Raw genomic sequence first — 12,929 nt, 5'->3', positions numbered from 1 at the left:
CACTCTTGTTACCCAGGCTGGAGTGCAATGGCGCGATCTCGGCTCACTGCAACCTCCGCCTCCTGGGTTCAGGCAATTCTCCTGCCTCAGCCTCCCCAGTAGCTGGGATTACAGGCACGCACCACCATGCCCAGCTAATGTTTTGTATTTTTAGTAGAGACGGGGTTTCACCATGTTGACCAGGATGGTCTCGATCTCTTGACCTCGTGATCCACCCGCCTCGGCCTCCCAAAATGCTGGGATTACAGGCTTGAGCCACCGCGCCTGGCTAAACATAATCTTTAATAAAATTCTTACAAAGTTCTAAGAAAAATGGCCTTACAGTGTAAAATTATGAAGCATGTATGTCATTAGGATCATGATTTAGCAGAAAAAACAAGTCTCAGAGTTACAAATATTGGAATTATCAAGTGTAAACTATAAAATTAAAATGTTTCATATGCTTAAAAGAAGAAAAAAATGATCCAGAAACAAAAAAATTGATCAGATAGATTTGAGGAAAGAACTACAAGGAATTTTAAGAAATGAAAAATGTAAAAAGGGAGCTTAGAAACTTACTAGACAAGTTAAACAGCAAGTTGGAAACAGCTTGAGAAAATTGGTGAACTGGAAGAAAGATCATAAGAAATTGTTCAGAGTGCAACTAAAGAGAGACAACAAAATGGAAAATAGGAAAGAACTTGATACGTGGAACATATGATGACAAGGTTGTGTGTGCCTGTGTGTGTGTGTATTTTTTTTTTTTTTTTTTTTGAGATGGAGTTTTGCTCTTATTGCCCAGGCTGGAGTGCAATGGCATGATTTTGGCTTGCTGCAACCTCCGCCTCCTGCCTCAGCCGATTACAGGCATGTGCCACCACACCTGGCTAATTTTGTATTTTTAGTAGAGACAAGATTTCTCCATGTTGGTCAGGCTGTTCTCAAACTCACGATCTCAGGTGATCTATACACCTGGACCTCCCAAAGTGATGGGATTACAGGCGTGAGCCACCACACCGGCCAGTAGTGTATATTTTATTGGGGTTTCAAAAGGAAATAATAGAGCAGTTGATGGAGAGTGAACATTTTAAGAGAGAATGGCTGAGAATTTTACAGAACTGATGAAAGATGTCAGGGAGTTCAGTGGATTCCATTTATATTAAATAAAAAACAATTCCACACTTAGACTCTTAATGATTGTAAAACACCATCAACAAAGATTTAAGCAGTCAGAGAGTAAAGAGAGATTAAGAATGGCTGCTAACCTGATGGCAGAGTGCTTGTTAGCAATAGTGTAAACCAGAAAGTACAGGAAATGTCTTTAGAATGCCTGAATGGGGTTGTATGCCTATTGAGATTCTGTATATGGCAAGGATGGAGGGAAAACATGTATTTTCAGAGAAAGCACAACTTGAGATAATTTACTAAGAAGTTCTAAAGGGCCGGGCGTGGTGGTTGATGCTTGTAATACCAGCACTTAGGGAGCCTGCGGTTGGCAGATCACCTGAGGTCGGGAGTTCGAGACTAGCCTGACCAATGTGGCAAAACCCCTCTCTACTAAAAATACAAAAAAATTAGCTGGGTGTAGTGGCGTGTGCCTGTAATCCCAGCTAATTGGGAGGCTGAGGCAGGAAAATCACTGGAACCTGGGAGGCGGAGGTTGCAGTGACCTGAGATCTTGCCACTGCACTACAGCTTGGGTGACAGAGTGAGACTCCATCTCAAGAAAAAAAAAAAAAAAAAGAAATAAAAAGATGCAACTCTCATATTTCCACATATATTAGCATTAGTTATGAATGCTAAGAAATGCAAATACCCCTGTTTAAACAGATGAGGAATACAGGAAATGATAGACTCACTACATAAAGTATTACACAGCAATCCAAAATTATAGATACCACATTAACAAGTTTTATAAATCTGATGGGATACTGCTGTCTCAAAGAAAAAATTGCTGTTTATCCTAGCTACTCAGGAGGTTGAAGCAAGAGGATCATGTGAACCCTGGAGTTTGAGGCTGCAGTGAGCTATGAGTATACCACTGCACTCCAGCCTGGGTGTCAGAGGAGACCTTGTCTCTGGAAATAATAAGAATAAAAATAAGGATGTTTTACGTCGATTTACACCAAATATTTTAAGATGTATCCCAATTTTCAAAGTTAAAATGTGCAAAAATATGCATCTTAGGGTTGATTAAATATGGAAAAGCAGGAAAACTAGAAAATCCAGCTGGTCGCGGTGGCTCACGCCTGTAATGCCAACACTTTGGGAGGCCGAGGCGGGTGGATCATGAGGTCAAGAGATCGAGCCCATCCTGGCCAACATGGTGGCCAGGATGGTCTAAAAATACAGACGGTGGCTGTCTGTACTAAAAATACAAAAACCAGCTGGGTGTGGTGGTGCGTACCTGTAGTCCCAGCTACTTGAGAAGCCGAGGCATGAGAATCCCTTGAACCTGGGAGGCAGAGGTTGCAGTGTGCCAAGGTCGTGGCTACTGCACTCCAGCCTGGCTCTATTGCCCAGGCTGGAGTGCAGTGGCACAGTTTCGGCTCACTGCAACCTCTGCCTCCCAAGCTCAAGTGATTCTCCTGCCTCAGCCTCCCAGGTAGCTGGAATTACAGGTACCTGCCACCGTGCCCAGATAGTTTTTATATTTTGTTAGAGACAGGGTCTCACCATGTTGGCCAGGCTGGTTTTGAACTCCTGTCCTCAGGTGATCCGCCCACCTCAGCCTCCCAACGTGCTGGGATTACAGGTTGGAGCCACTGTGCCCGGCCTATTTTCTTAGTCTTTTTAGGTTTTTTAGGTTTCCGTTTTATAGCATCCTATAATCACCTTTTGTAATTTTTATGTTTTTTTTTTCAAAGCTAATTTTCTGTGACATAATAGTTTACATTTAACTTCCCTGTGCAATTATTTTGATAGAACGCTTTGGTGTTTGTGTAGTATACTTTTGAGGGTGAGACAGCAGAATAGCCTTTCGTTCAAAACCAACATGCTTCATAAAAGAGGATATGCGGTGGTTTGCTGTTGTTGTTGTTGTTGTTGTTTTGAGGCGGAGCCTTGCTCTCTGGCTTAGGCTGGAGTGCAGTGGCGCAATCTCGACTCACTGCAACCTCCACCTGCCAGGTTCAAGCAATTCTCCTGCCTCAGCCTCCCGAGTACCTGAGTTTACAGGCATGTGCCACCACTCCTGACTAGTTTTTGTGTTTTTAGAAGAGATGGGGATTCACCATATTGGTCAAGCTGGTCATGAACTCCTGACCTCGTGATCCGCCTGCCTCTGCCTCCCAAAGTGCTGGGATTACAGGCGTGAGCCACTGCCCCTCCTCCCCGATGCAGTGTTTATACTGGTTATTAATTACTTTTCAAGCATTAATGTAATGTAATTTTTAAAATAAGGTCTTTGGCACAGTGCAGTGACTCATGCCTGTAATCCCAGTGATTTGGGAGGCTGAGGTTGAGAGGTTCTGTTGGGGCCAGGAGTTTGAGACTAGCCTGGGCAACATAATGAGAACCCAACTCTGCCAAAAAAATTTTTTTACTTAGCAGCGCATGGTGTTCCATGCCTGTAGTCCTAGCTACTCAGGAGGTTGAAGCAAGAGGATCATGTGAACCCTGGAGTTTGAGGCTGCAGTGAGCTATGAGCATACCACTGCACTCCAGCCTGGGTGACAGAGGAGACCTTGTCTCTGGAAATAATAAGAATAAAAATAAGGATGTTTTACCTCAATTTACAGTAACAAAAATTGAGACTCAGAAGAATGAAGAAATTTTGCCAAGATCCCACAATAATACAAAGTTTGTATTAGAACTGCTTTTGGATTCAGGAGTGATTCTGGCATCTCAATCGTTGTGTGTTTAGACAGTGATTATTAAACTACCTTGAAATGATGATTTTGCTTTACTTAATCCACACACTACTATGCATAGCAACTCCATGAGTTAGGGGTATTTCTAATAGGTATATGGTTTTTTCACTGTATCTTTTTCATGTACAGATCTTATTTACTAAATGAATATTGTACTCTGTATTTATCGGGATTCAAAAGTTTGATCTCTGTGTCTAGAGAGCTGTACCTTTACCATCTGCCGTCTTCTTGGTAGGCACATATTTGGTATTCTCAGAATGGAGGAAAGAAGAAGAATAAGCATGTAAATACATGCATTTTCTCCTATTGAAAACAATTAACGTCAAATATTGTTGACATGGCAGGAGAGCTGGGCTATCACAAGCTCCTCAGAGTTCTATTTTGCTATCAGTCAAAAATTATGCTGTACCCGAAGAATTTGAATTTATCACCCTTAGTGGTGGGCTTTCGAATCTTCATCATCTCTCTTATTGTCACCTACAGCATCAGTGTGAAAGCTCACTTGGAGTCAGGAGCTGGGTCTTACTGAGGTGGACCCCAGCTTTTCCTGCCAGCTCTGCAATTCACTTCCTAGATTATTTGTCCCCCTGGGACACAAACTACCAGTTTGTCCCTGGAAACTCTCTGGTCCTGTCTCAGACTGGGATTAACATAAAGGAGTGGAACTTTTCAGAAGAGGCAGGGAGAAATAAGTAAGTTGCCTCCTCCTCAGCTTCTCCTTCCCACCTCCCCTTGCCTGTTTCCTCCTTCCTCCCCTGCAGGATTCCAGGGTTACAAATAGAGGCTTCTTTCTTCTGTTTAATTCCATAGTTACCCACCCTAGTTTGCCCTTCTCTAGAATCTCTCTACTCGAATATTGCACCCCGTTCTGTACCTCCTCCTCCCCGCCTCCACCCGCTATACCCAACCATCTTCCTGACCAGGAAGGAGGACATGAAGGGTTGAGTGTCAGGATCAAACTACATTGAACCCCTGAGGGAGGTGGATAGGGTGATCTCTGGACTGAGGCTGCTGTCTCCTTCCTTACTGTCCTTTCTGCAGGTCCTCAGATGGCACATTAGGGTGGGCTTGTTGGGTAGGTATCCCACCTCCAGTCCACAGTGCTTAGTTGTACTTCTTCTTATGCTGTAATGATTATTTTTTAGGGCATACATATGAGTAGCAAATTTCATTAAAATAGATTATCCCCTTCTCAACATGAAAATTATGTGGTACCTAAATTCCAACATCACATTCACCAGTCAACTCAGCTTCAAATCAGTGGCTACCAAAGGCAGAGGGGTGGGAGAGTACTGCCCTTCTGTGGGTAGAAAACAGATGTATTTTCTGTAGGGAATTTTGAGACAATAATAAAAATCATTAAAAGGTCTATACTTACTATCTTACACTTGGAAATTCTAGGTGACAAAGTATTCCTCACTACCACCACCATTTTGAGGCTCCACCCTTGCTCCCAAGATATGAATGAACCTAGACATGGAACAGGGCATTATGTTTGTTTTGTGTGTATGTTTTTGTTTTGTTTTGTTTTGTTTTGAGAGACAGAGTCTCACTCTGTCTCCCAGGCTGGAGTACAGTGATGCAAACTTGGCTCACTGCAACCTCTGTGTCCCAGGCTCAAGCCATCTTTCCACCTCAGCCTCCTAAGTAGCTGGAACTACAGGCGCCTACCACCACATGCGCTAATTTTGTATTTTTTGTAGAGACAGGGTTTCACTATGTTGCTCAGGCTGGTCTTGAACTCATGAGCTCAAGTGATCCGCCTGCCTTGGCCTCCCAAAGTGCTGGGATTACAGGAATGAGCCATTGCACCCTGCCTCGAGATTACTTTAAATGGTACTATTTAAAATAGTTACGCTATAGACATTAAGAACATACACTGTCAGGACAGATGGAAAAAAACATTCCAGTATAAAGCACATCATTGCTTTTAACTTGGGATAAAATTTCCAGTGATAGAATTATTCAGACTCCGAAGTCTCTGTCACAGCTTAGATGGCAATAAAAATTCATAATATTCTGGAATATTACTGTAAAAAAAAATTTGCTGTAGATGCACAAATACACAGGTATCTCAGAAGTTATGTAAATAGTTTAAGTAAATTTTGTGACACTTATAAGTAGGTTGGGGTAAAGCAGTATTTCTATTTTACTTCTTTTTCTGAGACAGGGATCTCCCTCTGTCTCCTAGGCTGGAGTGTGATGGTGTGTTTATAGCTGACTGTAGCCTTGAACTTTCTGGGTTCATGCTATCCTCCTGGCTCAGCCTCTCAAAGTGGTGGGATTACAGGCATGAGCCGTTGCACCTGGGCAGTATTTCTATTTTAATATTTTATAGAGATACATATTTTTTATTATATAGGAAGCTAAATTTTAAGTAGCTATTAGTTGATCAAAAACATTAATATTTGCTATTTGTTAAATAGAATTATTGGGTTTCTTCTCACTTTTAAGTAATGGAAAAGCAATTTTATCTAAATTTGTAATTTTCATGCTCTATTTTTTAAAATTTACAAATAGATCCTTCGATTATTTAGCAGGTAACATCTAAAGGAACTGGTTTAAATCCTAATGCCAAAGTATGGCAAGAAATTGCTCCTGGAAATACTGATGCCACCCCAGTAACTCATGGAGCTGGAAGTTGTTGGCATGAAACAGCAGCTACATCAGGTGCTTATCCTGAGGGTAAGTCTTAAATATTTGATCATAAAAAAATCACAGTTTGGTTAAACATATGGCCAAGTATGGCCAAGCAAGTTTACTGAACTTGAAATATATCTTCCCTGCTTGTGTGTGTGTGTGTGTGTGTGATGGAGCCTTGCTCTGTCACCCAGGCTGGAGTACAGTGGAACAATCTTCGCTCACTGCAGCTTCTGCCTCGCAGGTTCAAGCGATTCTCCTGCCGCAGCCTCCCAATTAGCTGGGATTACAGGTGCCCGCTACCACGCTGGGTAATTTTTGTGTTTTTAGTAGAGACAGGGTTTCACGATGTGCGGGCTGGTGATCCACCCGCCTGGGCCCCCTAAAGTGCTGAGATATAGGCATGAGCCACTGCGCGCAGCTGAACTTTTGTATTTTTAGTTGAGATAGGGTTTTACCACGTTGGCCAGGCTGGTCTTGAACTCCTTACCTCAAATGATCCACCACCCTTGGCCTCCCAAAGTGCTGGGATTACAGATGCGAGCTACTGTACCTGGCCAGGATACATCCTTTGATTATTTGATGAAGTATATTCATAAAATTTTCTTCCCTTAAACATACTGCATCTAGCATTTATAAATGTTTAACATGTAGTTTGTATAAAATCCTCATTTATATCTAACATGAATAGATTGCCACTAATTTCAAGTAATAGTTATGTCTTTGGGTTCACCATGCAGCCCATCTATAATAGTGATATTTATAAATTAGCTTTTATCTACCATAATTGACTGTGCCATTTACTCACTGTTCGTCCTTGGGCAAATAACTTAATTTCTCGGTGCTTTTTGCCTCCATCTTTAAAACAGAAACAATAATAATTACAGCATAGGATTTTCTGAGAATTAAATGAATAAAGTGCATGGAATAGTCTGACACATGGATAATGCTGTATACATTTTAGCAATTGTTGATCATTTTAGTTTATCAGTAAATGTCAAAACTTGACTCCCTTGGAATGATAACTCTTGCTTAAAACCATGTGAACAGCCAGGTGTGGTGGCTCATGCCTGTAATCCCAGCACTTTGGGAGGCCAAGGCGGGTAGATCACGAGGTCAGGAGTTCAAGACCAGCCTGGCCAACATGGTGAGACCCCGTCTCTACTAAAAATACAAAAATTAGCCGGGCATGATGGTGGGTGCCTGTAATCCCAGGTACTAAGGAGGCTGAGGCAGGAAAATTGCTTGAACCTGGGAGGTGGAATTTTCAGTGAGCTGAGATCATCCCACTGCACTCCAGCCTGGGTGACAGAGCAAAACACTGTCTTGGAAAAACAAACAAACAAAAACCATTCGAACATATTCCCAACTGGTAGAATTCCTTAGAATCTTTTTATAGGTGAGTTACTGCCCACAGTTCCTGAAAATGGAATTTAAAGAATTCTTATTTACTTTCAGTGTCTGTCTTTAATACAGGTAATGCAGAGCTCTCAGAAGATATATATAAAGAATATGAAGTAATGTATTCTTCGTCTTGTGAAACCGCAAGAAATACTACTGGCATTGAAGAGTCAACCGATGGGATGATTTTAGGACCAGAAGATCTGAGTTACCAAATATACGATGTTTCTGGTAAACTTGATGGTTTTATTGTTAAAATGAGAGAGTCCAGCACATCCCCCACGTGCACGGTCTCTATATCCTTTTTCTGATAAACCTATGGCATTTTTTTTTTATTTGAAAAGAAGATTATTTTATTTTATTTTATTTATTTTTTGAGATGAAGTCTCACTCAAGTATAGATCACTTGAGGTCAGGAGTTCAAGACCAGCCTGGTCAACATGGTGAAACACTGTATCATACTGGGGGAAGAAAAAGGGTGGCGTGGTGGCATGCTCCTATAATCCTGAGATAGCACCACTGCACTCCATCCTGGGTGACAGAGTGAAACTGTGTCTGAAAAAAAAAATTATGTGTATATATATGTGTCTGTGTGTGTATGTATGCCTAACAACTGCCAACTTTGAACATAGAGTTGAAGTGGGATGGCAAGCAGTTGGTGTTTTAATGAGTTTTCTATAAATGACATTGGAATGTTAAATGAATTTGATTGCTTATTTAGCATTTAGGTGGATGAGTTTTGTTTGTTTGTTTTGAGACAGAGTCTTGCTCTGTTGCCAAAGCTGGAATACAGTGGCACGATCTTGGCTCACTGCATCCTCTGCCTTCCAGGTTCAAGCAATTCTCCTGCCTTAGCCTCTGGAGTAGCTGAGATTACAAACATGAGCCACTCTGCTAATTTTTATATTTTTAGTAGAGACGAGGTTTCACTATGTTGACCAGGATGGTTTCAATCTCTTGACTTTGTGATCTACAAAGTCTGGGATTACAGGCGTGAGCCACTGCGCCCGGCCAAAAATAACTCTTAAACTAATATGAAATGTGTCTGATGAAAGAATATCTAGGTTGAGAGAAATTAGTTAGACTTTGAACTGTCCAAATAATAAATAGAGTTTGGGCCAGACATAGTGGTTGACACCTGTGGTAGGAGGCCAAGGTGGGAGATGTGCTTGAGCCCAGGATTTTGACAACAGTCTGGACAACAAAGTGAGAGCCTGTCTCTACACAAAAATAAAAGTTTAGCTGGGTGTGGTGGCACAAGTTTGTGGTCTTAGCTACTCAAGAAGCCAAGGTGGGAGGACCATTTGAACCCAGGAAGTTGAGGCTATATTGAGCCATGATCACACCACTGTACTCCTTAGAGAAAAGGAAGACCCTGTCTCTCTCTCTCTCTCTCTCTCAAAAAATATTTTTGTTGTGAATTTTGATTGTAGACTTTGTGGCTTCTGAGTACAACAATATGTCAGATTTATCACTTCAGATAACATGCTATTAACTTTTTTTCCTCCTCTTTTCTACCATCAGGAGAAAGCAATTCAGCAATTTCTACAGAAGATCTAAAAGAATGTCTGAAGAAACAATTAGAATTCTGTTTTTCACGGTACTTCATTTTATATTGCTGTTTCTCCTTTATTGAATTTGATTAGTAGATGTAAAATATGTGTGAAATAGAGTGCAAGGAGAGTGATTATTATTTTCTTTTAATGATGTGTTTCGTATTATTGTTCAGTATATTTAACTAGATTTTTTTTTTTTTTTTTTTGAGACAGAGTCTTGCTCTGTCACCAGGCTTAGGCTGGAGTGCAGTGGCTGATTTCAGCTCACTGCAACCTCTGCCTCCTGGGTTCAAGTAATCCTCCTGCCTCAGCCTCCCGAGTAGCTGGGACTACAGGCGTGCGCCACCACACCCAGCTAATTTTTGTATTTTAGTAGAGACAGGGTTTCACTGTGTTGGCCAGGATGGTCTCAATCTCTTGACCTTGTGATCCTCCTGCCTCAGCCTCCCAAAGTGCTGGCATTATAGATGTGAGTCACTGCACCCGGCTTGGAGAAGTCTTATTTACAGATAAGAGTTATTGGGAAGGGGGCAAAAAAAAAAAAAAAAAAAAGAGAATTATTGGCTGGGTGCAGTGGCTCATGCCTATAATCCCAGCACTTTGGGACTCTGAGGTAGGCGGATAACTGGAGGTCAGTAGTTTGAGACCAGCCTGGCCAAGATGGTGAATCTGTCTCTACTAAAAATACAAAAATTAGCCAGGCGTGGTGACGGGCGCCTGTAATCCCAGCTAGTCAGCAGGCTGAGGCAGAAGAATCACTTGAACCTGGGAGGCAGAAGTTGCAGTGAGTTGAGATCATGGCTGGCCTCCAGCCTGGGCAACAAGAGTGAGACTCCATCTCAAAAAAAAAAGTAATAGTTACTTTAGCCTATACTTTGGGAGGCCAAGGTGTGTGGATCATCTGAGGTCAGGAGTCCGAGACAAGTTTGGCCAGGATAGCAAAACCCCATCTCTACTAAAAATACAAAACTAGCCAAGCATGGTAGCAGGTGCCTGTAATCCCAGCTACTTGGGAGGCTGAGGCAGGAGAATCACTTGAACCCCGGAGGTGGAGGTTGCAATGACCTGAGATAACAGCTAGCCTCTAGCCTGGGCGACCAGAATGACACTCCAAAAAAAAAAAAAAAAAAAAAAAAAAAAACAGTAACAATAAAATATATGTAATAGTTACTTTAGCCTGTACTTTGGGAGGCCAAGGTGGGTGGATCCCCTGAGGTCTAGAGTCCAAGACCAGCCTGGCCAAAACTTCGTCTCTACTAAAAATACAAAAATTAGCTGGGTATGGTGGCGTGTACCTGTAGTCCCAGCTATTGGGAGGCTGAGGTGGGAGAATTGCTTCAACCCAGCAGGTGGAGTTTTCAGTAAGCTGAGATCACACCACTGCACTCCAGCCTGGGTGAATTTTACACCTACTAACTGGATCGTTTTTGGGTCTGCTTGTATTGTCAGTGTTTCTTCTCTTGAATTATCTGTCATAATTTACTGCCTTTTTGTATGTCTTGTAAATTTTGATTATATGCTGTACATTACATACAGAAGAAGCATAGAAGCTGCAGGTGATAAAACTAGACAGAGTTTGAGCTTTTTTTCTGTTAGGCAGAGAGTGAAATGTTGATTGCTTCAATCCAGTGAGGAATTGAGCGAGGTCAGGGCTGAGCAACCATTTTAATTAGACTCAATTCACCTTTGATATAGCTCTATTCCTTCTTCAGGCCCTTTCTTTCAGGCTTTTGATTTAGAGCTTGGCAGTCACCCTCATCTTACAAAATAAAGGAGATTTAGATCTCTAATATAGAGGTTTGAGATTTAGATGTTTTAACTTCTTACCCCATACTACTTGAAAATTGGCAATGTCTTAAGGGGGAGACTGCATTTGCAGCATTTTTGCTTGCATCTTTTCAGCCTATCTCCCATCTTTCCCCTTAAAACTCAGGGAACATTGTATTGGGAAAATCAGCTGTGTTGTTGGCTCCCATAATTTTAATTCATAATTTTAGTTCTGTGCCCATTACACATACCACGTATTTATACACAACTGTCTAGAGATCTGCTGGTTTCTCTATTGTCCAGTAGAGTCTGAGTTAAGATCTGCAAATGCTCTTGGGAAAGAAAGATCTTCTTTTTGGGCATTTTAGTCCTTTTGTGATTGAAGCTTCCACAGTTCTTCCACATCTCCAAACACATGATTTTTTGTAGTTTATCCAAGCTTTTTTAGTTGTTGCAGTGGGAGTTCCTACTGGTCATGATCTATCACATCCTACTCAGGACTGTGATCTGGTTTGAACCAGTTGGGTAATTGACATTTGTAGCTCAGCAAAATTGCCTTTAATACATATCAGGTATTAATTAAAAAAAAATAAATAAATAATATATAATTTTAAAAAGCGAAAAAAATACATATCAGGTATTATTCATGAATAGTCAAATGTTGGATGTTATGTCCATTAATTTGATTTATTTCTGACAAGGTACAGTTTCTTTATCTAAGAGTTTTGAATCACTGTATAAGAATAAACCTGCTAAATTTCAGAGTTCATTTAGGCTATAGCTTTTTAGTTTTGTAAAGATCATATCTGTAGTTATCTTATTTTCAGATTCTTTTCTTTTTTGGCTCACTGCAACCTCCACCTCCGGGGTTGAAATGATTCTTCTGCCTCAGCCTCCCGAGTAGCTGGGCTTACAGGCACCTGCCACGACACCCAGCTAATTTTTTGTGTTTTTAGTAGAGACAGGTTTCACCATGTTGGCCAGGCTGGTCTTGAACTCCTGACCTCAGGTGATCCGCCCACCTCAGCCTCCCAGAGTGCTGGGATTACAGGCATGAGCCATAGTGTCTGACCAACACATATTGATGGAACAACAAAGATCCTCCATGGTACCTATATTGTGACTGGGGGAACACAAAACAAACATAATAAATAAACAACTCAGAAGTATGTTAGGTGATAAGTGCTATGGGAAAAAATTAAATGCAAGTACAGAAATCAGGAGCGCCTGGGTGGTTGCAGTTTTAAATAGGGTGGTCAGTTCAGTACTCTTTGAGAAGGGGGCTTATAAGCAAAAACTTCCAGCTATTTATAGCCAGGCTGCTTCAAAGGATATTTGATGTGTATAGCAAGGTGTGAATTTGATTTTATTTGTTTATTAAGCAAGATTTTGTGTGTAAGATGCAAGTGTTTGCATCTTTTTAAAAAATGTACCTTAGGCTGGGCGCAGTGGCTCAAGCCTGTAATCCCAGCACTGTGGGAGGCCGAGGCGGGTGGATCACGAGGTCAAGAGATCGAGACCATCCTGGTCAACATGGTGAAACCCCGTCTCTACTAAAAATACAAAAAATTAGCTGGGCATGGTGGCGCGTGCCTGTAATCCCAGCTACTCAGGAGGCTGAGGCAGGAGAATTGCCTGAACCCAGGAGGCGGAGGTTGCGGTGAGCCGAGATCGCGCCATTGCACTCCAGCCTGGGTAACAAGAGCGAAACTCC

The 12,929-nt window shown here is 41.6% G+C and overlaps 1 protein-coding gene across 13 annotated transcripts in view; it reads left to right on the top strand.

Annotated features, from left to right (window-relative positions):
- LARP4 (La ribonucleoprotein 4) overlaps positions 1-12,929 on the top strand; it is an 85,485-nt gene that overhangs the window by 23,417 nt on the left and 49,139 nt on the right. For 9 of the 13 annotated variants that reach the window (XM_032293645.1, XM_032293616.1, XM_032293686.1 and 6 more), the window contains 3 exons: positions 6,389-6,536; positions 7,968-8,123; positions 9,417-9,492. In XM_032293645.1, coding sequence (XP_032149536.1) covers positions 6,389-6,536; positions 7,968-8,123; positions 9,417-9,492 — 380 coding nt within the window. Of the gene's footprint in view, positions 1-4,334; positions 4,544-6,388; positions 6,537-7,967; positions 8,124-9,416; positions 9,493-12,929 lie in introns of those variants that run through there. The other 4 variants (XM_032293680.1, XM_032293627.1, XM_032293660.1 and 1 more) reach the window with 2 other exon arrangements.

The sequence above is a fragment of the Sapajus apella genome, unplaced genomic scaffold (assembly GCF_009761245.1).
Source record: "Sapajus apella isolate SASKATOON/1434 unplaced genomic scaffold, GSC_monkey_1.0 scaffold2, whole genome shotgun sequence".
Lineage (NCBI taxonomy): Eukaryota > Metazoa > Chordata > Mammalia > Primates > Cebidae > Sapajus > Sapajus apella.
This window is presented reverse-complemented; position numbering and strand designations above follow the sequence as displayed.